General features: G+C 44.9%; 1 protein-coding gene across 1 annotated transcript in view; it reads left to right on the top strand.

The window, feature by feature from the left end:
• LOC143285720 (uncharacterized) overlaps positions 1-26,487 on the top strand; it is a 92,754-nt gene that overhangs the window by 10,708 nt on the left and 55,559 nt on the right. The window contains exon 2 of the mRNA XM_076593126.1: positions 23,213-23,840. Coding sequence (XP_076449241.1) covers positions 23,213-23,840 — 628 coding nt within the window. The remainder of the gene's footprint in view (positions 1-23,212; positions 23,841-26,487) is intronic.

Consider the following 26,487-nt stretch of genomic DNA (forward strand, 5'->3'; position numbering starts at 1 on the left):
GAAGAGTAAAGTGCAGTTGTATTGTTCTGGAAGTACTGAACCTAAAGCTTTTAGTATTTTTTTGTCAGAACAATACGTTCAGAACTTCCTTAAAAGCAAGCAAGCAAACAAACAAACGTGCGGCGTGCACACTGCACCAAAGTCGTCAACTGTAAAAAGCATGTCAACAGTGCTGTCAAGATTTTAAAAAAAATGTTTTGCTTACTCCATTACCGCCAAAAACAACATCAATTCAGATCATTTCTTCTCTCCCTCTTCCTCCCTCCCTCACCCCACTCTCTCTCTCTCTTTTTTTCCTCCTCCTCCTTCATCACTCTGTCTCCCGCTGTCCCCGACAACTGTCAGTGTGGAGCAGATGGTCACAAGGGAAAGAGCACGAAGAGACCCTTGACATTTTGTCTGTCCATGGCCATCCCAAGGGGCAGTTTCCCGCCCTGGTCACTCCTGTCTCTGACAGCACAAAGAGCTGATTGGTGTGTTGGATGTGGCGGTAACGTTCGTCATTCAGCACACATACAAGAACGAACGGACTCGCACGAACAGAAGAACAAACGCACATGTATACATTAGTGATATCGACAAGAGCTGTTAACTGTCCCAGTCCTGTGTTCTACAGGTTTGCTGCTCCCTGTTGTTGGTCTTCAAATGTGAACATGTCGTTCGAAATCAAGAATTCAGACATGTAATATTTTGTAAACTCACTTCAGTGAGTTTTGCCTCTTCACACTCATTACACACTGGGTAGGCTGATATGAAGTAATGCTTATTTTCCATTTGATATTCAAGGACTTTCATTGTATATGTGCACAACCAAATCACAAAATCATCATGATCATGATTTCCTTCTTTTTCCTCTTCTTCGCCTTCTTCTTCTCCCACCTTAACTCTATGACCACTCACTGGGACGCCACACAGAAGAAATGTTAACCGGATTCCCCCAGGTCTGACCATTGTGTGTCAAAGTCTATCGTTATTTTCTGTCATCACTTCCGTCTTCTCCTTTCGACAGTTCCTCGGTGGATTGTTTCAGAAAATCCTTTGGATCTTGTTACGTGGCCATGTCAACGTAGTTTCCTTTTTTGACTGACGCCAGCAGATCATGTGGTCTGACGTGCTGCTTGATGATTTGGTGCACTAATTATTTTGTGATGTGATCAGCGTATGTGACGTTTAGTATCTGGCGATAACAACTCATTTTCATGGCTTGAATACGTCTTTCCAAATCCGCCGTGACGGCCCAGCTGCCTGCCAGGGACAGCAACACTGCCGAGTATCCACAGGCCCCATTGTTCAGTCTACTGGTGGATATGTAATGAGAATGCCACACATACAGGAAGATGGAGTATATCAACGTGGTCTTTTCGGCGCTGATTTTCATGCCTTGTCTTTTTAATGCTTCGTCCAGTCTTTTGGAAGCTTGGCGAGTTCTTGCTTATTTCCTGTCAGGCAATCGATGACAGCTGCGAAGCGAATGTTCGTTTTGATTCTTCCTCCAGTGCTAACTGTACTGGCTTGATCTTCAAACGCGTCGATCACTAAATCAGATATACTGCATCGATTTGTATTGCATTGCATTACGTTTTTGTCACAAAATATATCTTTCTGTTATGAAAGACATGTTCTGATGCACACTCAGAGAAGCATAGAGAGAAAGAAAGAAATGAAGAGAGAGAGAGAGAGAATAAACATAACCAGCAGTTTCCAAGTGTTCTGGTTGTGTTTGGTACAGAATGTCACAGCTGCTAGTGCAGCAACACTGAGGAGTATCCACAGGCCCCATTGTTCAGTCTACTGGTGGGTATGTAATGAGAAGAAACGCAAAAATGTAAGAATGCCATACTATAGTGTCATATTGTCATCTTTTGAGCGCGCGCAGGTCGCTTCATTTGTTTTGTTGGTGTTGTTTTGTTTCTGTGGTTGTTTTGTTCGTTGTCTATGGGGCTGTATGTGTGTGTGTGTTTGTGTTTGTGTGTGTGTCCGGTTGCCGTTGACACAGGCTGACTTTGCGAACGTTGCCTTCACGAGCTGAACACACCGCTGACTTTACATGGAGAGTTCAGTGCTCACGTGCTGCTTTGGGTGCCCACGGTGTTGCCATGTGGAGGCTGTGATGCTGCGGATGGAGGGGTGAAGGGCACTTGTTCCGTGACTGGAGAGAGTGTTGATGGACTGGACGGACCGGAGAAGTGAGAAAAGGGCGTTCGATCTTGTGTACGTCTTGACTTGCTGAGTGACTGCCAGACGGTTGAAAATGTGGATGTCTGTCTGTCAGTCCGTATGTATGCATTTCGGCCTCTCTCTCTGTCTCTCTCTCTCTCTCTCTGTCTCTGTCTCTCTCTCTCTCTCTCTCTCTCTCTCTCTTCCTGTCGAATTGTCTTTTTATATCCCTTTCTCTTTGTCTCTTTGTGTGTGTCTTTCAACTGTTTCTTGTGGAGGACTGGATGTAAAAACACATGATTTTGCTTATTCCACTTCTGTCATGAAAGATGTTTCATTTCATTCATTCATCTCTCACTAATGCTCTCACTTTCTCTCTCAGTCCCGTTTTATTCTATTTATTCATGAATGAGCTGGCATTCGAAGTTATACGTTGTGGAAGGCATGGTGCAATGTTTACAGATGATTTTCTGGAAATCTTTATTCTTTTGTAAGCTGATGATATTGTTTTGATATCGGAAACGGTAATTGGATTACAGACTCAACTAAATCGTTTACAAAGAGCTGCCTTTTCTCTACAATTAAAAGTTAATACGACAAAAAGCAATATAATTGTATGTAGAAAGGGAGGATGCCTTGCATCAAAAGAAAGATGGACTTACAATGGATATCCAATGCCTGTTGTTGATGTATATGAATACTTGGGTTTATATTTCTCAACACGCTTGGGTTTTGCCTTTACTTGTAAAGATCTCGCTAGCAGAGCATTGTTGTGTACAGTGAAGAAATTATCATTGTAAAACAACGATTCTGCAACTTTGTTTTAAAGCTGTTTGATTCACAGATTCAACCGATGGTACAATATGGAGCTGAAATATGGGGTCTCGATTCTGCTGCTGTATAATGTGAAAACAATTACCTGTAAGTTAAAGAAATTGCTCAGACTGTCATTGCAAACACATAATGATTTAGTATATGATGAAACAGCCAGATATCCTATCTTTTTGACTTCCATTGTTAAATGTATTCAATATTGGCTGAACATAACTCAGATTGAAGATCACAGTATACCCCCACGAAGCATATTGAATGTTATTAGATTTAGATAATAGTGACAAGAGGAACTGGGTGTTCAATGTGAGAATGAAACTTTGTGAGTATGGTTTTTGCTTTGTGTGGTTGAACCAAGGTGTCAGAAATATCGGCGAATTTATTCATGTATTTCGTAGAAAATTAACTGATTGTAGATGGCAAAAGTGAAATTCCCATACTCAGAACAGCGATAAATTTGATTTTTATCGAATGGTTTCTCATATTCCTTATCATATGCCACGTTATATTTCAATGAAACTTGATAAACATCTGAAATATACTTTGACAAGGTTTAGATTGGGTGTTACTGAAATATTTACCTATTATCGTCTGTATCGAAAATCATGTGTCCGAAATTTGATTTGTCCAGTGTGTCAAGAATCTGAAGAAGACGAAATTCACTTTGTGCTGTGTTGCCCAGTATTAGGAGACCTTAAAGAGCAGTTGATTCCAGTGTCAATACCCTTGCCTGTTTAGACTTATCATGTTAATGTCATCAGCAAATGAAAAGGCTGTCAAGGATTCGCTCTTTATCTGTATAAAGCACTCAAAAGGAGAAGTGTATATGTTACATCATGAAGATTTTTTAATGTATGACTTCAGCATTTTACTGTATATCCCCCTTCAAAGGGGCTGTGGCCTGTATGAATAAACCATCTCAATCTCAATCTCACTCATTCTTACTCATTCTCTCTCTCTCTCTCTCTCTCTCTCTCTCTCTCTCTCTCTCTCTCTCTCCACTCTCTTTCTCTCTCACTTCAACCGTTCAAAAGCCATCCTAGCTAGTCTTTCAAATCGAATGCAAATATTCAATCATGAGATGATATGATGATGACATTTTGTTAATCCTCTGTTCACACACAGCCTCGCCTGACTCCCCCACTGCCCCACGCCGTCCTTCCTTTATCCTTTCTGGTTCCTTTTTCGTTTTTCAATGGTCGCCATGCCGAACTATTCACTTCAGTTTCATCTCTCTCTCTCTCACTCTCTCTCTCTGTCAGGCTGACTGTTTGTTTGTCTGTCTGTCTGTCTCTCACTCTCTCTCTACTCTCCTACTGGTCTGTATATATTTTTATCCCCTCCCCCAACATCCCTCTCTCCTCGCTAATCCCCACTTCCCAAACTCAAACGTACACGCACACACCATTTTCCCCTTTCCCCACCCCCACTCTTTCTCTCAACAACTCTGTTTTTATTTACGTATCTATTTTATTTACCCACCACCTTTTTTCCATTATTTCTAGTCATACGTACTATTGATTTGTATTGACACAACGCCTCTCTCCTACTGTATGCTCAGTCCCCCCCTCTCTCTCTCACACACACATACACACACACACTCTCTCTCTCTCTCTCTACCTTTCTCCCTCCCTCCCCCCCTCTCTCTCTCCCTCTCTCGCTCTGCATGTCAGTCAGTGAGTCTGTTTGTAACTTAATCGAACTTGCTTTCATACTTCCCAGTATTTTCTTTTTTCATAAGTTGTTTTCGAATGTGTCCCGCATTATGTAACAGTAGTTTGCGAATGATGTGTGTGTGTGTGTGTGTGTGTGTGTGTGTGTGTGTGTGTGTGTGTGTGTGTGTGTGTGTGATTCAATTTGCATGCTCTTGGTTTTATACTGGTATGTAGCCTAGTATACTGTCGAAAATAAAGAGATTTGTCTTGTTCCCACCCACCTCCCGGTCTCTGTATTCGTGTTTTACGTTCATGTGTACATGTGTGCGTCCGCAAATATGTATTTGTGTGTGCTTGTAGCGCACGAATATGCGTCAATAGGTATAATGTGTTCGTTTGTACGTATGTGTTTATGTATGTTTGTATGAATAACTCCTTTATGGTGTTAAAACGGTCAATGTCGTATCACCTCCTTGTGGGGTATCAGGTTTCACCTCCTTGGTAGGGGTATTAAGTTAAAGACTGCACCTCTCGCCTGGATTTTTATAGCCAGACTGGGACCAGCCTTTAAGCTACACTGGCTAACAGACATAATGATCACAACACAGTAACTCGCGGCAACAGAGCGACGCGAGAGCGACTGGCCTGTCCGAAACATGTCATCACACTGGCCTAGCGAGCACGCTGCATCGCACACTCAAACTGTATTCTTTCCTCGCGCCCTTCGCAGAACTGCGGTCAAACTTCTGCTTACATGTAAGTCTTGTTTAACCTTTCAAATGTCACGCAAGGAAAGGAACAACGGACCTTCTGCAATGCAGGAGTAAAGTGTGTTTGAAAGACGATTCAACGGTTCATAGCGGACACCATCTAGATAAACCATCGGATCCAATGCAGATTTGGAAAACTGCATGGCAATTTAGAATGGTTCTTAACTGTCGTGCAGAAAAGAGAAGCCCATAGTTCAGGAGAAGACTACACACACACACACACACACACACACACACACACACACACACACACACACACACACACACACAAATATATATATATATATATATAGAGAGAGAGAGAGAGAGAGAGATACGGATACGGATACGGATGATTTATTCAATAAGGCCATGGCCCCATAGAAAGCGGGTACAGTGAACAATAATTCACAACAATAAACTCATACGACCAACAATACACGTCAGTAAATGTTCAACTACAAGCTGATAGTACACAACAAATAATAATAATAATATATATATATATATATATAGAGAGAGAGAGAGAGAGAGAGAGAGAGAGAGGGAGGGAGGGTGGGAGGGACACAGAGAGAGAGGACAACTTTCTCTCATTCTTGCATGTTCCCATTTTGTTTTCTTCGTGTTCCAAATCAATGATATTGTTTTCCATGTATTACCTTTATCTTATTCTTTTTATTCAGTCTTTTCCTTTGGCTTTTAAAAAAATCTTGTGTGTAATGCTTACTTTCATCAGCGTGGTAGTTGTGGATATTCAAGCATCAAGAACATTTCCATTGTCATGTTGAATGAACGGCAAGAAACCATTATACGCTGTGACACAAACAAATCAGATTACGAGCCGCCTTTGTTGTTGTTTCTTTCTTTCTTTTTTCTTTTTTGTTTTCGTTTTGTTTTGCTTGTAGTTTCTTCGCTTCTTCTTCTATTCGTTTTATCGTTTTCTTATTTCATTTGTTGGTATCTTTTTTTTTTCTTTTTTTTTTTTGGGGGGGGGGGTTCTTCTCTGCTTGTCATTTCCACCCAACTATCTCTTTCTTTGACTTCCCTCTCTCTCTCTCGCTCTTTCTTTCTCTTTCTGCGCGCGCGTTTGTGTGTGTGTGTGTGTGTGTGTGTGTGTGTGTGTGTGTTTGGCAAAATCTTCAGTTGTTTACCAACACGGTGATTGTGACAAAGCTCTGAAGTCCTGTCACAGCACACTCCTCCCTGTGAAGGAATAGTTGTGATCACATGTCTGACAGGCCGCACAGTGTACAGCTCTGCTTGCTTCCTTTTGATTTAGCCTACCATCTACTCCGAAACGTTTTATCTGGAGAAAGGTTGTGTGAAATGCTGTGATGTGTATGTGATTCGCTTTGTTTTAAAATGATATATGGATGATTTCGCTGATACAAAAACCAGCCTCACCAGAAAATGCAGAAAACTTCTCCATGTTCTGGAAAAATGCACACATGATATAAGATGCTGGATAAACAATAGCAAACTAAATAATGAGTCAATTTTCAATTCGATTCCTAACCTTTCTCCTCCTTATAGTCTCCCATCCTCAAGGAAGGTAGGCTTCCATGGTATCCCATTCACAAGTAATGCAAGAAACTTAGGATTTATCATTGATTCTAAACTTCGTATGAAAGATCATGTGACAAAAGTCTGTCAGACTGTCTTTTATGAGCTCAAACGAGTTAGTTCAATCCTATAATACCTAACAGATGTTACAACAAAACACTAGTCACCTCTTGTGGTTTTTTCCAGATTGAATTACTGTATAAAAAAAAAATTAAAAGGGGGGGACTGCCTTCTGCCATAGAACCTATATAGAAGATCCAAAACTCAGCTGCTCGTCTGATCTCGAAAGTCTGCCATAAACAACCATGCGCTCCTCATCTATATCAGTTACAGTGACTTCGAATATCTGAAATAATCAAGTTTACAATAGCTTGTATATGTTTCAATTCATTGAATACTTCTGCACCATCGCACCTTTCTGACCATGTCAAACTGTACAGTCCACCCTGCCCTGGGTTGTATTCTTCGTGTGACGCACGCATGTTCGAAATCCCGAGTTATAGACGTAAGTCCTGTGGTTTCCCAGCATTTTCACACTATCGGCTTTGGTCTCTACCACAAAACATTAGACGCTGCTCCACTATAAAATCTTTCAAGTCTAATCTTTAAACATAGTTATTCAAATAATGTTTTAAACTATATATCATTCTTTCCCCAAACCGCCTTTATGTGTGTGTGTGCGCGCCGATGTGTTTGTGTGAGGGACAGGATGCTGGGGTGAGGTGTGGGGGAAGGGATGCTGGGGTGAGGTGTGGGGGAAGGGATGCTGGGGTGAGGTGTGAGGGAAGGGATGCTGGGGTTAGGTGTGGGGGAAGGGATGCTGGGGTGAGGTGTGGAGGAAGGGATGCTGGGGTGAGGTGTGGGGGAAGGGATGCTGGGTTGAGGTGTGAGGGAAGGGATGCTGGGGTGAGGTGTGGGGGAAGGGATGCTGGGGTGAGGTGTGAGGGAAGGGATGCTGGGGTGAGGTGTGGGGGAAGGGATGCTGGGGTGAGGTGTGAGGTGTGGGGGAAGGGATGCTGGGGTGAGGTGTGGGGGAAGGGATGCTGGGGTGAGGTGTGAGGTGTGGAGGAAGGGATGCTGGGGTGATGTGTGGGGGAAGGGATGCTGGGTTGAGGTGTGAGGGAAGGGATGCTGGGGTGAGGTGTGGAGGAAGGGATGCTGGGGTGATGTGTGGGGGAAGGGATGCTGGGGTGAGGTGTGAGGGAAGGGATGCTGGAGTGAGGTGTGAGGGAAGGGATGCTGGGGTGGGGTGTGAGGGAAGGGATGCCAGGGTGAGGTGTGAGGGAAGGGATGCTAGGGTGAGGTGTGAGGTGTGGGGGAAGGGATGCTGGGGTGAGGTGTGAGGGAAGGGATGCTGGTGTGAGGTGTGGGGGAAGGGATGCTGGGGTGAGGTGTGGGGGAAGGGATGCTGGGGTGAGGTGTGGGGGAAGGGATGCTGGGGTGGGGTGTGAGGGAAGGGATGCTGGGGTGAGGTGTGAGGGAAGGGATGCTGGGGTGACGTGTGAGGTGTGGGGGAAGGGATGCTGGGGTGAGGTGTGAGGGAAGGGATGCTGGGGTGAGGTGTGAGGTGTGGGGGAAGGGATGCTGGGGTGAGGTGTGAGGTGTGGGGGAAGGGATGCTGGGGTGAGGTGTGAGGGAAGGGATGCTGGGGTGAGGTGTGAGGTGTGGGGGAAGGGATGCTGGGGTGAGGTGTGAGGTGTGGGGGAAGGGATGCTGGGGTGAGGTGTGAGGGAAGGGATGCTGGGGTGAGGTGTGAGGTGTGGGGGAAGGGGTGCTGGGGTGAGGTGTGGGGGAAGGGATGCTGGTGTGAGGTGTGAGTGAAGGGATGCTGGGGTGAGGTGTGAGGGAAGGGATGCTGGGGTGAGGTGTGGGGGAAGGGATGCTGGGGTGAGGTGTGAGGTGTGGGGGCAGGGATGCTGGGGTGAGGTGTGGGGGAAGGGATGCTGGGGTGAGGTGTGAGGTGTGGGGGAAGGGATGCTGGGGTGAGGTGTGAGGTGTTGGGGAAGGGATGCTGGGGTGAGGTGTGAGGTGTGGGGGCAGGGATGCTGGGGTGAGGTGTGAGGTGTGGGGGAAGGGATGCTGGGGTGAGGTGTGAGGGAAGGGATGCTGGGGTGAGGTGTGGGGGCAGGGATGCTGGGGTGAGGTGTGAGGGAAGGGATGCTGGGGTGAGGTGTGGGGGAAGGGATGCTGGGGTGAGGTGTGGGGGAAGGGATGCTGGGGTGAGGTGTGGAGGAAGGGATGCTGGGGTGAGGTGTGAGGGAAGGGATGCTGGGGTGAGGTGTGGGGTGGGGAGGAAGGGGAGCGGGGGTGAGGTGTGAGGGAGGGCGGGGGTGAGGGTGGGGGAAGGGATGGGGGGTGAGGTGTGGGGAAGGGAGGGGGGTGAGGTGGAGGGGGGGGGAAGGGTGCTGGGGGGTGGGGTGGGGGGGAAGGGATTTTGGGGGAGGTGTGGGGAAGGGGATGCGGGGGGGGTGAGGAAGGGATGCGGGGGTGAGTTGAGGGGGGGGAAAGGGGATGCTGGGGTGGGGTTTGGGGAGGGATGCGGGGGTGAGGGTGGGGGAAGGTGCTGGGTGGGGGTGGGGGGAAAGGGATGTGGGGGGTGTGGGGGTGGGGGAAGGGATGCTGGGTAGGTGTGAGGTGGGGGGGAAGGGATGCTGGGGTGAGGTGTGGGGGAGCGGGGGTGAGGTTGAGGGAAGGAGCGGGGGGTGGGGTTGAGGGAAGGGATGCTGGGGTGAGGTGTGGGGAAAGGGGAGCTGGGGTATGTGTGGGGTTGGGGGGGAAGGAGCTGGGGTGAGGTGTGGGGGAAGGGATGCTGGGGTGAGGTGTGGGTGAAGGGATGCCGGGGTGAGGTGTGGGTGAAGGGATGCCGGGGTGAGGTGTGGGTGAAGGGATGCTGGGGTGAGGTGTGAGGGAAGGGATGCTGGGGTGAGGTGTGGGGGAAGGGATGCTGGGGTGAGGTGTGGGGGAAGGGATGCTGGGGTGAGGTGTGAGGTGTGGGGGAAGGGATGCTGTGGTGAGGTGTGAGGTGTGAGGGAAGGGATGCTGGGGTGAGGTGTGAGGGAAGGGATGCTGGGGTGAGGTGTGAGGGAAGGGATGCTGGGGTGAGGTGTGAGGTGTGGGGGAAGGGATGCTGGGGTGATGTGTGAGGTGTGGGGGAAGGGATGCTGTGGTGAGGTGTGGGGGAAGGGATGCTGGGGTGAGGTGTGAGGGAAGGGATGCTGGGGTAATGTGTGGGGGAAGGGATGCTGGGGTGAGGTGTGAGGGAAGGGATGCTGGGGTGAGGTGTGAGGGAAGGGATGCTGGGGTGAGGTGTGAGGGAAGGGATGCTGGGGTGATGTGTGGGGGAAGGGATGCTGGGGTGATGTGTGGGGGAAGGGATGCTGGGGTGAGGTGTGAGGGAAGGGATGCTGGGGTGAGGTGTGAGGGAAGGGATGCTGGGGTGAGGTGTGAGGGAAGGGATGCTGGGGTGAGGTGTGAGGGAAGGGATGCTGGGGTGAGGTGTGGGGGAAGGGATGCTGGGGTGAGGTGTGAGGGAAGGGACGCTGGGGTGAGGTGTGAGGTGTGAGTGAGTCGTCAGTGGTGTTGAACTGTTTTTAATAGTGATTCCAAGCAGCTTTTATCTTGATATTTTATTATAGCGGTGAGGTGAGAGCGCTATGTGAGGTGTGATTTTAGTGAGTTTGTATCTAAACATTTGATTTGTATTTGTAATACTCTTTTTTGTCACAACAGATTTCTCTGTGTGAAACTCGGGCTGCTCTCCCCAAGGTGAGCGCGTCGCTACACTGACAGCGCCACCCTTTTTTTGCGTATTTTTTCTGCATGCAATTTTGTTTCTTTTCCAATCGGAGTGGATTCTTCTACAGAATTTTGCCAGGGACAACCCTTTTGTTGCCGTGGGTTCTTTTACGTGCGCTAAATGTATGCTACACACGGGACCTCTGTTTATCGTCTCATCCGAATGACTAGCGTCCAGACCACTACTCAAGGTCTAGTGGAGGGGGAGAAAATATTGGCGACTGCCGGTGTGATTCCAACCAGTGCGCTCAGATTCTCTCGCTTCCTCGGCGGGGTGATGTGAGAGAGCTGTGGGAGTCGTAATTTTAGTGAGTTTGTATCTTAACATTTATTATGGGATGGTGTGAGAGAGCTGTGTGAGTCTTGAGTGACGTTACAGTGTTTTTAAATATTTAGCGAAAGTGTATCTAATTATTTTCATTATATTTTATTCCTGTGTCTTGTTGATAATATGTATATTGTTAAAGGCGTTAAGAGCCGGAGGGCAAGCGCTACACAAATGTACATTATCATTATTGATATCGTCTTTGACAAACATAACCCTCCTAAAAGCAAACGCGGCAAACCTCATAAAAAAACACCTTGGCTAACAGATGAAATCGATGCCGTCGTGTTAATAGTGACTTGTATTTGCGATTAGCAGGTAACGACACAAAATTAAAAACAAACAAACAAAAAAACAACAACAAAAATAAAGTAACAGCAATGAAAAAGGCTGCTAAAAGGAAGTATTTCATTGAACGTATTTCATCATTGGAAAGCAATTGACCAATTGTCTGTCAAATTATCGACATCTATTTATTCTCCCTCAACAGATTTGTCAGCTGAAAATCTTTAAAACCAGCAACAAATCATTTCGAAGCCATCGCTGAAAAAATCATAAAGGCTCAGGCCTGAAGAGTCCAGAGACCGTTAACTGGACCGAGGAAAAAGAAACACGCACAGGGAGTTCTGTACAAAACTAAGGTGGCCACAAAGAAACCTAGAAACGAAGGTAACAGCCCCATCTGGCGGACACTAGTGGTTTACAGAGTGTGACGAACCAGTGCAGAACAGCAGCAGCCAAACGGGTTTCAATCCCCGTCTTTCTCCACGGTCCGACTCCTTTCGAGTGAACACGAAAGAACAAGCAAGATACGAAGTATCATAACTCTGCTCACTCAAAGACAAATATTTCCTTTTAAATTTCACGTGATACAAATGGAACAAACGACACGATACTATACCTCAGCTCCCTCGACGCTCAAATGCTCAACCACCACGTGGAAATATGGGAAAAAAACAGCAACTCGTGCATAAGCAACTCACCTACTTTTGAAAACTTGCCGAGCGACCAGCCTGCCGTAAGAAAAGAAATAGGGGATGATATGGATTCGAACCCCCATCGAAGCAAAGAAAAAAATCTTTAAACCGCGAAACCCTTATGTCGACCGTACCACAAATCAAAGTGGCTTCAGAGAAAATCTTCCTTGTCATACTGCACTCACCAGTCTCACAGAACAGTAGCATTCAAATATTGATAATGATTTGATCACTGGAACAATATCAGATTTTGCTAAAGCATTTGACGTTATCGACCATGACCTATTCAAGAAACTAGCTATTCATGGCTTATCCACAGGTTCAGCCAATCTGATACCTCTTCCAGTAGAAGAAAGTTGTTTTTGAACATTTTCTATTGTGTCCCCTTACATGCCTGTTAAATCGGAGTTCCACAGGGATCAGTTTTAGGACCTTTTTTTCAACTAACATTAATGATCTTCCTTTGTTCACCACCTTGTGTGTTTTTTTTCTGACGATACTGCTCTTCACAACAAAGACAAAATGTCAATACAGTGTGCATCAATTTACAAAAGGATGTATTCATCTTGTTGAATGGACTGGTTTAAATCATATTGCCCATCATCCTCAAAAATCCAAGTTTATATCAGTTACAACACGACAAAATCGTCAAAACATGAAACATAAATGATGTTAGAAAAAAAAACTAACTTCTTTGACAAAAATCTCTCTTGGTAAAATCTTACTTCCTCTTTTTCTAAGAAGCGATCGAGAAAATGTTTCAGCTTAGTGGATAAAACATTTTTTTGATCAACATACACAAACATTATTCTTTATGTTTATATAGTCATTCGGATGAGACGATAAACCGAGGTCCCGTGTGCGGCATGCACTCAGCGCACGTAAAAGAATCCACGGCAACAAAGGGGTTGTTCCCGGCAAAATTCTGTACAAAAATCCACTTCGATAGGAAAAACAAATAAAACTAGTTCCACGCAGGGAAAAAAAAACAACGAAAAAATGGGTGGCGCTGTAGTGTAGCGACGCGCTCTCCCTGGGGAGAGCATCCCGAATTTCACACAGAGAAATCTGTTGTGATAAAAAGAAATACAAATATAAAACCGGATATTGACATGCCTCAGCATGTTGGGACTTAGCGAGTAAGAACTGCTCAAACCTATAGAAAAATCGTACCGACGTTCTATAAAACGAATACTTTTTAAATCATCACATATGCAAATTAATGACTAGAAGAAACTTACCATTTTGCCTTTATAATCGCAGATGTCGCTTTCAATGAAGGTGTTTTATGTATAAGACAATTAAAAAAACATAACACCATCTTATCTTTGTAAGAAGTTCACAGTAAGGAACATTCGAGGAAAGATATTTTATAAACGCCTCGCTAAAGAACTGGTCTTTGTATGTCATCACTTACCTATTCGGGTAGTAAGATAGGGAATGGAACCCCTGATTATTTGAAAGAGAAAAATAGTCTGTCCTTTTTAAAGAAAGCTTACCAGAGATACTTAACAGATAATGCTTTTACGCAATTTAATATAAAGTATTGTAAATAATGTGGAAAAACACAACCAGACCACTAATCATAGTGCCAACACTAAAAGTACATCAATTACTGATATGGCTCCTCACAGACAACAGTCATTTTTTGTGGAATAGGCAGTTCAACGGTAAAATCTGATTGGTCGTTATATGATACTCTTAAATGTTTAAGTGAATTCTGTAATTCAAAAAATATTTCGTCTGACAAACATTTCCTTGATGGCTATTCATTAAGTGTATAATGCATTATCACACTTATAACAAACTGGTAACAGAGGCTTGGATGGAATTGATAATATAATTTTGAGACTTACTTTGACAATTATTTCCGAAACCCTTACTTACATTTACAACTAATGTACAACGAAAAATCAGTTTCCCAAGGCATCTAAACTGGCAAAAGTCATCTCGCTATGCAAATCAGGAGATCAAGCAGATCCTTCAAACTATTGACCAGATTGAATTATATCTACTTTATCAACCCCCCTAGAAAACCACATTGAAAAACACATTTTTGTTTATGTTATCTTCTTTAATCTGTTCCATCCAAGTCAGTCTGGTTTCGGACCTAATCATTTCATGTCACACCGCACTAACATCATTAACAGACAAGTGGCTAATACGAATAATGATGACATTACTGAATTTATATTTGTAGACTTCGCAAAAGCCTTTGAATTCATGGCTTATCAACCAACACATTAGACCTCTTGTTGTCAATTTTATCTGACAGGAAGCAACTAGTGATAATTACTTACTTACTTTACTTTTACTTTTTCCTTCCGCTTGTACCGGTGGGCATTGCGGGGAGATACAGTTGTCTGTCTGCAGCAAGGCGAGTGGCCTGGAGGAGGGACATCTCGTGGGCTCTGAGGGTGTCTGCCACTGAGTCGCTCCAGCGCCGTCTTGGTCTTCCTCTGGCTCTCCAGCCAGAGTATTTGGTGTTGTATGCCCGAAGAGCTGGTTGGTACAGAGGTATACGTGTTAGGTGTCCAAACCACTTTATCCTCTGTTGTTCTATGTGTTGTAGTACTGGTTTTGTTCCTACCATGTCTCGTATCACCTCATTTCTGATCTTGTCTCTCCTGGTCTTGTTCACTGCTTTTCTCAAGCATTTCATTTCACAGGTGACCAGTTTTCTCTCGAGGGCTTTTGTTAAGGACCATGTCTGGCACTGGTATGTGAGCGTTGGCAGGTAAATAGTGATGATTAATGGAAAATAATCCTCTCTCTTGCCCATTGACCAAAGTTTTTCTCAAGGTTCCGTGCTGCGACCGATTTTGTTTTTAATATACGAAGGATGTTCACTAAATATTTCTCTTGACCCACTTCCCATGGCTCAGAGTACGAAACTTAGCACAGTTATTAGTTTTTATCTGCATAGGTACCACCAAGGATGACAGACTTCTCCCATCGCTTTATGCAACAGTAAAGACCTTGCATGTAGAAGTCTGCAGATTCCGCCAGAAACCACGACTTGACCTCAGAAATAAGCGTTTCATCGCCTGGGAAGTGATTGCCTTTCAAAAACGATTTCATAGTTGGAAAGAGGTGAAGTCAGATTGTGCGAGTTCAGGAGAGTAATGGGGGTGAGGAAGGATTTCATGGCCGCAGAACTGTATTTCCGTTTGGGCAACATGCGAGTTGTGAACCGGGGCGTTGTCTTGCAAAAGGCGGACACCTTTTGTCATGCCATGCCTTCCGGTTTTGATGGCCTCCAGCAATTTCTGCAGCTATGAAGCGTTGTATGTCCCGATATTTGTGGTACACTTTGCCAGGAAATTCATCAACACTACACCGCGCTGGTCCCAAAGTGCCTTCTTCGTAGGTGGTGAGTCAAAATGCTTTCATTGCTTCGACTGGGCTTTAGTCTCTGGATCATAGTGATGGACCTATTATTCGTCCTGTGTGATTAGTCTGTCGAAGAAGCCCTCCTGGTTTTCTTGGCACATGGCTGAAAGTACCTTGGAGCACGTGACTCGTTTCTGATTCTGGAAAGATGTGAGCAACCGTGGAATCCATCGTGCAGACAATTGCCGCATGTGCAAATTGGTCATTAATGATGTTTTCCACAGACTCCACATGATCTTGATCTTGACATCTTGGGCTAGTTTGCGAACGGTTATGCGGCGATCCTTCAAACTGGCGGCCTCCACTTAGCGGATAGTGTCTTCAACAATGGCGAATTGTGGTCGCCCGGGAATGGAAGCCATTTCCTACGATGTCCGACCACACATGAACTGACAATACCAGTGCTTGATTACATCATACGATGGAGATCTTGCCCATAAGTCTCTTTCATCTCATCGAACGTCTCCCTTGGTGTGCGGCCTCTTGAGTACAGAAACTTGATGACCGTTCTGCATTCAACTGGATCCATTATCACACCATACTCAACCGTAACACCTTTCTGAGAATAATCAGAGAGAATATTTGTTGTCTGAAATTATGTACACTCCCTGTTTGTGAAAGACACAAATGATATTTTTAGATACCATACTATACTGGATTTCTTTTTTTACGACCACGCAGACAGAGCAGCAAAAAGGAGAGCAAAGAATTTTTACAGATATTGCCCATTGTCATAGAAGGAAATGAGTAATATACTAAGAAGAGTAATATATTAAAAAGAGATTTTTATAAGTGCACTAAAACCTCATTAGTGGATTCTCTCAGACTTTGGTGCGATTCATTGTCCGAAAGTGAAGTGCATATATTTCAGTAATGTGACAGTAAGCATATATATTTTTTGTGCGATTTGATGAAGCCTTACCTGCACGAAAGTGTCATCACAGGTCACTGGGAATGTAAATGTTTTTGACTTTTTGCATTCGTTATCCCTTGTTTCTCTTGTTAGATTAACGACTTCCCTTTTACGAAGTAATTTTCTGTAATGTAGTTAAATATCCTCGGTTCCCTCAAATTCACCATCCACGCATCACCCTCCTATCCTACCCGATCCCAGTTCCCCCCAAACTCACCATCCACGCATCACCCTCCTATCCTACCCGATCCCGGTTCCCCCAAACTCACCATCCACCCCTCACCCTCCACCTACCCGATCCCGGTTCCCCCAAACTCACCATCCACCCCTCACCCTCCACCTACCCGATCCCGGTTCCCCCAAACTCACCATCCACCCCTCACCCTCCACCTACCCGATCCCGGTTCCCCCCAAACTCACCATCCACCCCTCACCCTCCACCTACCCGAATCCGGTTCCACCCAAGCTCACCATTCACCCCTCACCCTCTTCTCCTACCCTTTAAATGATAGCATTCAAATGTAAAAACCAATCTCTCTCTCTCCGTCTCTCTCTCTCTCTCTCTCTCTCTCTCTCTATCTATTTATCTGTCTGTCTATCTTTCCCTCTCTCCCTCTCCCTCCCTCCCTCTCTCTCTCTCTCTCTCTCTCTCTCTCTCTGGTCTGCTAATTCTCTGTCCTATTCCGAAGTATGTTTCTTAACGAACAAGATTTCGGAAGTGTGTTGATGGAACTTCGAAGACTCCTGTCACACTGTTATTTTAAGGAGCTTCCGTGTGGCTCTGGTCGTCAGTCTCTGACATCTCCTCCCTTGGGGATGCTGGGTGCTCTCTCAGATACACTTAGTATCGGAACCTTTAGGGGAAGTATGTGACAGGAACTTCTTTTATGTCGCTGTCTTTGCTTCTTCTATTATATCATTGTTATTGTCTTTTCTTCCTGTTGTCTGTTCCATTGAGACTTCGTTACTGGCTCATACGTCTGCAATTTTACACAAAGCCGAAGATCTCTCTCTCTCTCCCTCTCTCTCTCTCCCCTTCACACACACACACACACACACACACACACACACACACACACACACACACACACACACACACACACACACACACATACACACACACACACACACTCCGTCTGAATGGACTGCTTTCCTGATAAAATGTCAGACCAATAATGCAATTTCTTTAAATATAATCTCTCCTCTTTCTCGATAAAATGGACAACCATTTCTGGATTTGCTCAGCCTTCAACTCTGTGTGTGTGGGATGTGTGTGTGTGCGTGTGTGTGTGTGTGTGTGTGTGTGTGTGTGTGTGTGTGTGTGATAAAAATAAAGAGGACTTCCCACGCTTTCTCACACATTGTGTGATTCTCGTAATTGAGAAAAGAAACGGAAGAGTGGAACGACCATAGTTTCTCGCAATCCCACGATTTGCAGACTGTCTGTGAGAAAGCGAACAAAAACCAGAATTTCTTCCAACTTCCGTCCGAACATTCCTGACCAGGTGTGTTGACTTTACACTCCGTTTCCCACAAGCATTCCGGATCGAGAACTGGAACAATTCGAAACATCTGAATGTATATAATGGTGACACAAAAACGTTACATGCTAGAAATGATACCATTGAATTTTCACCGTCGGAAGCAACCAGTCAAAGCAGTGTTAATGCGTGCGAGCTCGCGTGTGGTGTGTGTGTGTGAGAGAGAGAGAGAAGGAGGGAAGAGGGGAGAGGGAGAGAGAGAGAGAGAGAGAGAGAGGCCTATTTCTGACCCAACCATCTGCGTCTCTGAAGCGTCAAAGAAGCGTCTTACTTGAGTACAACACAATCGCAAGACGTAGAAGTTTGAATACAGGAAACTATATGTTTTGTCAACGGCTAACTCACTTTTTTGGTAAGTGGAACTGAAAGTCTCGTTACCTAACTTTGAATAACTTTTTATAGCTTCACTAAATGGGCAGTCTGTGGTGAATGGTTCGGGAGAAAACTGGCACAGCCGGTAATGGTTAACCAACCTCCCCTTGTCCTTCAGTGTCTGTCACTGCGTCTGTGTCTGTATTTGTTTCTCTCTCTCACTCTGTCTCTTTCTCTGTGTCTCTGTCTCTGTCTCTCTCCTTCTCTTTGCTTCTCTCTTTCTCCATCTCTCATTTAATTTTTCTTTCTTTCTGTCCCGGCCCACTTTCTCACTTCTTTCTTTCTCCCAATGGCAAAAATAGAATTTTCATGTTAGCCACATATTCGCATATCTTTCTGCAGTTTACCTGATGAGAAAATATAATAATTACGTTTAAACATAGATCGACATTCAACGTATTCAATGGCAAGATTCAGACTTGGAATTTCGGAAATTGCTGACTTGGAATTTCAGAACTAGGAGACCACTATAATTCATTTATTGTTTTCGAAGACATCATGCGACTAATGCACTTTGCTAACTATGCAGTTGGGAGCAAGAAAATTAAGTACATTTCTTTCTGTGTTGTCCTGCCCTGCATAATGCATGTTTCCCAGTCAGAGTTTTTCACGATGCTCATGGCATCTGGTCATGAACAGACAATACGCGATTGCTGTCTCTCAAGTTGTCCTGACTGCGATCAGTTCTGTAGATTTGACCGTGTAATATTGTTATTTTTTGTTCAATGATTTTATCTTTGCACCCTTGTATAAAGAGCAATGGCCGACACTCATGTGAATTATCCATGCCGCATCTCTCAGTCATCTATGAGATGGAAAAATGAAACGTAAACAGAGTCACATGCTGGATTCAGAGGTGGTCACGTTTTTACTCTGAACGAGGTTATTGAGAAAAAAATAGAAATGTTTATCAAAAAGGGAGTCAAGCTTTACACATGCTTTGTCGACCTGAAGAAAAGCATTTGGAAAAGACGGCTTTTTTTTCTCTCTCTTTTTTATTTTTTTATTATTATTATTATTTTTTTTTTTAAGAAATAAAAACTAGAATCTCAGTGAAAATGTTCTAGAAATAGTGAATGAATATAATTATCAAGGCTTTGCTTTTACGGTACATTCACACATTCTCGTAAAGTGAGAGAAGGCGTGGGATAGCGAGAATGCGTGGGCTGACGAACCGCGTGATGAAAATGTGGTGCCAATTTGTGCAACATATGTAGATATTCATTGCGCCTTTATTAAAATCAGATCCACCCACTCTTTTGTGAGAAAATATCCAACAAAAATTAATCTTAGAATCACAGACAGAAGAGTTATGTTGCAAGTTTCTGTTACAAGTTCTCCTCTTGTTTTCAAACTCTTATTTCTAATGCTTATAATACGTAGTCAGCTTCAGCACAGAATAACGCCCGAAACAGAGTGATGGAAACAGAGTGATGGGAACAGAGTGATCGAAATAGTGTGATGGGAACAGAGTGATGGGAATAGTGTGATGGGAACAGAGTGATGGAAATAGTGTGATGGGAACAGAGTGATGGAAATAGAGTGATGGAAATAGTGTGATGGGAACAGAGTGATGGGAACAGTGTGATGGGAATAGTGTGATGGGAATAGTGTGATGGGAACAGTGTGATGGGAACAGAGTGATGGGAACAGAGTGATGGAAATAGTGTGATGGGAATAGTGTGATGGAAACAGAGTGATGGAAACAGAGTGATGGGAATAGTGTGATGGGAACAGAGTGATGGAAATAGTGTGATGGGAACAGTGTGATGGGAATAGTGTGATGGGAACAGAGTGATGGGAATAGTGTGATGGGAACAGAGTGATGGAAATAGTGTGATGGGAACAGAGTGATGGGAACAGAGTGATGGGAATAGTGTGATGGAAACAGAGTGATGGAAACAGTGTGATGGGAACAGAGTGATGGAAACAGAGTGATGGGAATAGTGTGATGGGAACAGAGTGATGGGAATAGTGTGATGAGAACAGTGTGATGGGAACAGAGTGATGGGAACAGAGTGATGGAAATAGTATGATGGGAACAGAGTGATGGAAACAGAGTGATGGGAACAGAGTGATGGAAACAGAGTGATGGGAACAGAGTGATGGAAATAGTGTGATGGGAACAGAGTGATGGGAATAGTGATCACTGAAACACTTGTGGTTAAAGGTCCCACAGCGTTTCACGTCCACTGGGGCAGTGATTTCATGTTTCCTGTGTCTGGTGCTCGCCAAAGCGGGCTCTAATCCTCGTCTTCCCCCGCTTTTAACTTTCCCCGATCGAAGTCAGGAACCTTTTCACACCTGGCTGGAAAGAAGAAAAGAAGAATAATAACGTGCCTTTCCTATGAACACAACCCAATGCTGAAACGGGGTTTCCAAGTTTAATCACTATGGATGATTTGGACCTGTTTCAGCTGTAAATCTCTACCGACGTTTCAAATGATGGAATTATAAATGATGCCCCTGCCTGGTTATTATAAAAAAAAAACTGAACCATCTGTATAAATGATTTAGATAGTTTTCTTGAAAATGAAATTCAACAAAAGAAGAGAAAGCAGAGTCATAACTGATTTTTCTTTACATCTATGTAGATAATGTCGAAGGTGGCATGGTTCATCTCCCACTTTGCTATTGTTGATGATAAGCGAGGGGCAATTTGATTTGGCTTTACTCCTGACGTTTTAAAAGTACCACAGGTATAAGTATCTATTGCTGGGAAGGAGTGTACAGACCGTGTTTTTTAAGGGAGATGTAGGTTTGTTTTAAACTGATCTCGGGAGTGTTTGAATTTTGAACCGTCATACTTCTCCATGTGTGCTGTGCTGATGCAAATTTCGTCTGTTCGTTAGATGGTACAATTATCATTCCTATGTAGGTTTTTAAAGTAGAAAGATGAACTGAGACTCAGACCTCTTCCACTCTAAATTCACTCTTTTCTCTAAGCTCTCCCACCCGTTCCCCAACTTCTATTCCTCCTCCGCCCTTCTCCCCTCCCCATCACCCCGTCCCCTGCACCGCCACGACTCTCCGTCAGACACACGTCAACAGCAGACAGCCCCGGGTGGACAAAGCACACTGCGTTGAGAACTGTCATTTTCTGAGTGGTGGATGAGTGGACCGGCGACAGTATCCACAGACCACAGCCCGTTGTGGAAAAGAGGGAGGACAGGTCGATATCTGTGCAGGGGCTGTATGTTTTCTGAAGGAAGAAAGCTTAAAACAGGGTTGGTGGACTAATGAGGTGCGCCAGCGTCTTCTTTCGCTTTGTTGTGGGGGAACTAGAAAAACACAGTGTGTGTGTGTGTGTGTGTGTGTGTGTGTGTGTGTGTGTGTGTGTGTGTGTGTAAACTAAAATACCAGTAGGACATGGTGGATGAAATATTATCAATAAACATTTATCATCCTTTAACCTCACTTAATTTCTCTGTTTTTCTGTCTGTCTGTCTCTGTCTCTGTCTCTCTCTTTCTCTCTCTCTCTCTCTTTCTTCTTCTTCTCTCTTTCTTCAAAACATGAGCTTACCCAACAAAACTTGGCCATATACTTATATGAGGCATTGAAGAGACTTCGAATTGTTATTTTGTGAATGTTGTTCAGTATACAAAACTTGGCCATATACTTATATGAGGCATTGAAGAGACTTCGAATTGTTATTTTGTGAATGTTGTTTAGTATTGTTTTAGCTACGTTTGGTTGATTTGTGATGTTGGTTTATCGTGTCAAGTCATTTTCCTTATTTATTTTCTTGTATGACCCCCTTCAGTAAGGGGCTTTGGCTTTAATCTGAATAAAACATCGTTATCGTTATCGTTATCTCTCTCTTTCTTCCTCTTTCTCTGTCTGTCTCCCCCCCCCCCCCACCACCACCCACCCCCCCTACCCACCCCATCCTCTCTCGGTGACACTCATCGTGTGTTTTTCTCTCTGTATGTCTCTTAGTATCTGTCATCCATTCGCTCTCTGTCTCTGTCTCTCTGTCTCTCACTGTCTCTTTCTTTGCTTCTCTATTTTTCTCTCAGTAACTATATCTCCCTCTCTTTCTCTTTCTCATACACACATGAACACAAAGAGGAGAGAGCGAGAGTCAGAGAGAGAGAGAGAGAGTGAACAGTGAATGAAGAAGGATGAACAGAAGATTCATGGCGTTGATCTATGTAACCATCAAGCAGTAATGATGCTATGTACATGAAAACCACGCAGATGTTTTGTTACTATTTTCTGTGTTTGGTTTTCAGCTTTTTCCCTTCAAATTACAAGACTGCAAATAGTACACTTGTCAGTCACTTCAGCTGTCATATATTGTGAAGTCAGGACAGGAAACGGCATCCCGGACAATACTGAATGACACTGTGAAGAACGTGCAGCTCTCAAATAGCACATGCTTTGGTGTCTGTGATGAAAGAGAATGGAAAGACAGAGAGAGAGAAAGAGAGACAGACAGACAGACAGACAGACAGAGGCTGAGACATGGAGACAAACTGCAGACAGTGACGGAGAGACCGAAGCACAGAGAGAGGACAGAATGGAACAGGGAGGTATATTTTCTGGGTTACTTAGTGCGACAACAGTTCAGGCTAGAGATCTGATCTTATCATTATTTCGTTGTTGTTGAATTTGTGTGTGTGTGTGTGTGTGTGTGTGTGTGTGTGTGTGTGTGTGTGTGTTTCTTTTGTTTGTTTGTTTGGTTCTTTTATCTTCAACATCTGAAATAACCCATAGCCCATCTTTTTACATCTTCTCCCTTCTCCCCAAACCGTATCTCGCTCTTGGTGCATCACCGTGCGGCGAAAAAATGGAGGTGTGTGTGTTGGGGGTGTGAGGACGGGAGGGGGCGGTGGGGGGCGGGGGGGGGGGGCGGGTATTCTAGAGAGGCAAAACTTGACAATCAACGCAGTGTTTCAAACGTGACGTCCCAGCTGACCCTGTGTCTGTCCCAACAGGTGTGTCGCCGTGGTGTTCCCGCTGCACGCCGTACGCATCCTGACCATGAAGCGGGTCAAGGTGGTGGCTGTGGTCGTCCTGCTCTGGTCCATCCTGTACAATGTACCCCGCTACCTCCTCCTCAAGCCCACCCCCTACTGGGAACCCTACCTCAACCGGACCTGGCTCCGCCTGGAGCCCAGCGACCTGTCCAGCTCCATCGTGCTCGTGTCTGCCTACTTCGGCTACATCAACACTGTGGTCAAGGTGGTCCTTCCTGTGGCTCTGGTCTCCATCCTCAACGTCATCTTGCTGTGTTTCCTCCACCGTCGGAGGCATTACCTTCTCCAGCAAGTCCGCACATCTGTTCACGACAGCCACGCGCACTGCTCAGCACGGGCATCCCGGGGATGGTCCAGAAGATCCAGATCCAGCGCCGGAGGGGATGGGGAAGGACAAGGGGGTGGAGGAGGAGGGGGAGCGCCTGGAGCCCACCGCCATCACCAGCAACATCAGCGAGTGACGTCTGTGGTGCTGGCCATCACGGGGGTCTTCCTACTCAGCCAGGTGTTCGCCGGCACCCAGGTGCTGCTGCACCTGCTTGGCCTGGACAAGGTGAACGTGGAGGCCTCCACCGTCTTCGCTCAGGTCAGTAGTGGCGTTGTGTGTTGCGTCCGGAACAGCTGATTTGCCCCTTGCTGACAGAGCCTGTCGACAGTAAAAAAAAAAAAGAAAAAAAAAGAAACAATTAATACAAGAAAACAAGTGCCTCCTACCCCCAACCCTTCACACGCACACACTAGGGCGCGCGTACGCTGTTCACTTACACACACGTACACACACACGCGCGCGCGTGCACACACACACACTCGCGCACACGCACACACACACGTATGCAGGCGCGCGTGCGCGCGCGCACACACACACACACACAAGCGCGGCCTATGTTAAGGTGTGTGTAATCACTCAGGGCATTGGGGGGGTGGGGGGGGGGATGCGTTTGCGCAGGAAGTTATCTCTGTAATTCTCAGGCCAGACAGTTCTTTTCCTTAAAAAGTTCTCATCAAGTATCTTCCAATCCTTTCCTAACTACTCCAGGCAATACAATCATTATCCAGCATCTAACTTCCCACCACACAACCTCCACATCAAGTTTGAAATCGGAACATCTGCTGACAGAATTGCAACCTGGCCCCACCCCCTTGTCTGAGGGTACCGTAAATTGTGAAAGTCAGCCAGTGTTGTTTCACTGGATTTTAGTCTGTAAATAGCTAGAAGATTCGTGTGCCATTACCTCGATTTAAATCAGTTATTTCAATCACTGACAAAAATCATAGACCGAAGAGAAACCCGACTCAAAGTCTAAACTTTTTACTTTGACCCCCTTTTGAAAGAAACAGTACTTGTCTCAACACAAGCGATGGTGCCTGCGTCTTACAGCATATAACACAAGTCCACATTTGCAGAATGTACCCCCTGTCGTGCAGTCAGCAGATGAAGGACCGTCAGTAAGTGGCCTCTTTTGACCACATTCTCCCTCCTGACAATCCTGCCTGTGGCAAAGCACACACAACACTGACATCAGTGACATTCTCCCACAGTCTGGCGGATTCCCAAACTCCATGTGGAGCCTGCATAGATCAACTGTACCTGACTTGCATGAAATATTTCAGTGTACATACTCATCCTTCAGCAACATCTATGTCCATGACACGGGCTGTTCATTCAAGCCCCTTCACATATTCACTCCTATCCATTCCAGCCAGCAAGGCCACCAGAGAAATTGTCCATTTCTGCTGTTATACGGAAAGTTCCAGTTTGCAGAAGGCGAGAGAGGTGATATAGCAAACTTGCTGAACAGCACCCGGCTTGACACTTGTCGGAACATAAACGTGAATACAACACGATCAGTGAAATACTGAGATGCTCCAAGATGTAGTCGCGGCCTCCAACTGAAGCGTTATCTGGCATACAAACAACTGCGACATTAGTTTTCTCCCCCGAACGATCAGACTGTAGGCACGTTTGCCTGAAAGGTGACCACCATCCCAGCTCAACAGATCCTTTCTTCTTCTTCTTCTTCTTTTTTTTTTTTTTTTTTTTTTTTTTTTTTTGTCTTCGTTTTATGTCGTACTGGTCGATACTTGACCGATGGTCACGTACAAGAAGAAGAAGGTGGACCCGACGACGTTTGCAAGCACGCGTGACCAATAGCACTAAAAACGCACGCAAAAGCAACATTCTGTTAGACCCAATTACATTTTGCGAGCGTGAACCGAAGCCGTAGACACGAACGCTGACACGCGGTCAGTGATCTTCTGTAAAAGTCAATGGCAGCATGGGCTGAAAATGGTGTCCAAGTGCAAGCAAACTGCGCGGCGCGCAATTTACACCGACAATGTTACGTTTTGTAAAGAGCCGAGAAAATCATTGACCCATTGATCTCCGTGGCCTCCACACTATGTCAAGGGCTGTAGACACCAGTGGCTGACACAACCATTAGCACGCCAACTGCTGACGGCCTGTGCTCTGTTGTCGTGTTTTAAATACAAGGAGCAGAGAATATATCTACTCTGCTATCTTATAAATAAAAGCAACAACATCAAACAAAACGGAGCAAACAATGCCCCTGCTCTCTTATCATATCTGGATTATTAAAAAAAAATTTTTTTTTAAGTTATACCAAAATTCGTGCCTGGGACAAAACGGATCATTAGCTTTTCTCGTGTGTCGATGACATCAAATCTTCGGTCAACACTATCCTCAGTATAAGATATGGTGTCGATGAGTTATCTGTCTTATTAACAGTTGAATTAAACAAATTTTTTTTTGGGGGGAAACTTTTCGAAACTCCCTCGTGTCAGTACAAGAACCTATGGTGAACGTTCTTTCGTCTTTGCTGCTTCTCATATCTGGAACAACCTTCCTCATGATATCCTTGCATCTGATTCTGCTTTTCGCTCATCACAAGAAACTTATCTTTTTAAAACCTGTCTATAAGCACTCTAAGTTCCCTTCTTCTCCAACACCATCCATGCCAGCTCACTGTGGATGTATGAAGAGTGGGATGTATGAAGAGTGGGTGGGAGAGAGTCGGGAGGAGGAAGTGGTTTTGAGAAAGAGTGGTCATGAATGATTTATGTAATTTTATAATATTTTCTTTCATGTAATGCGCTCTGAGCTCTTAGAGAGAAAGGGCGCTATATAAATGTATATATATATATATATAGACATACATATATATGTGTGTGTTTGTGTGTGTGTGTGTGATCAACATATATTATTAACTAAACTA

The sequence above is a fragment of the Babylonia areolata genome, chromosome 9 (assembly GCF_041734735.1).
Source record: "Babylonia areolata isolate BAREFJ2019XMU chromosome 9, ASM4173473v1, whole genome shotgun sequence".
Lineage (NCBI taxonomy): Eukaryota > Metazoa > Mollusca > Gastropoda > Neogastropoda > Buccinidae > Babylonia > Babylonia areolata.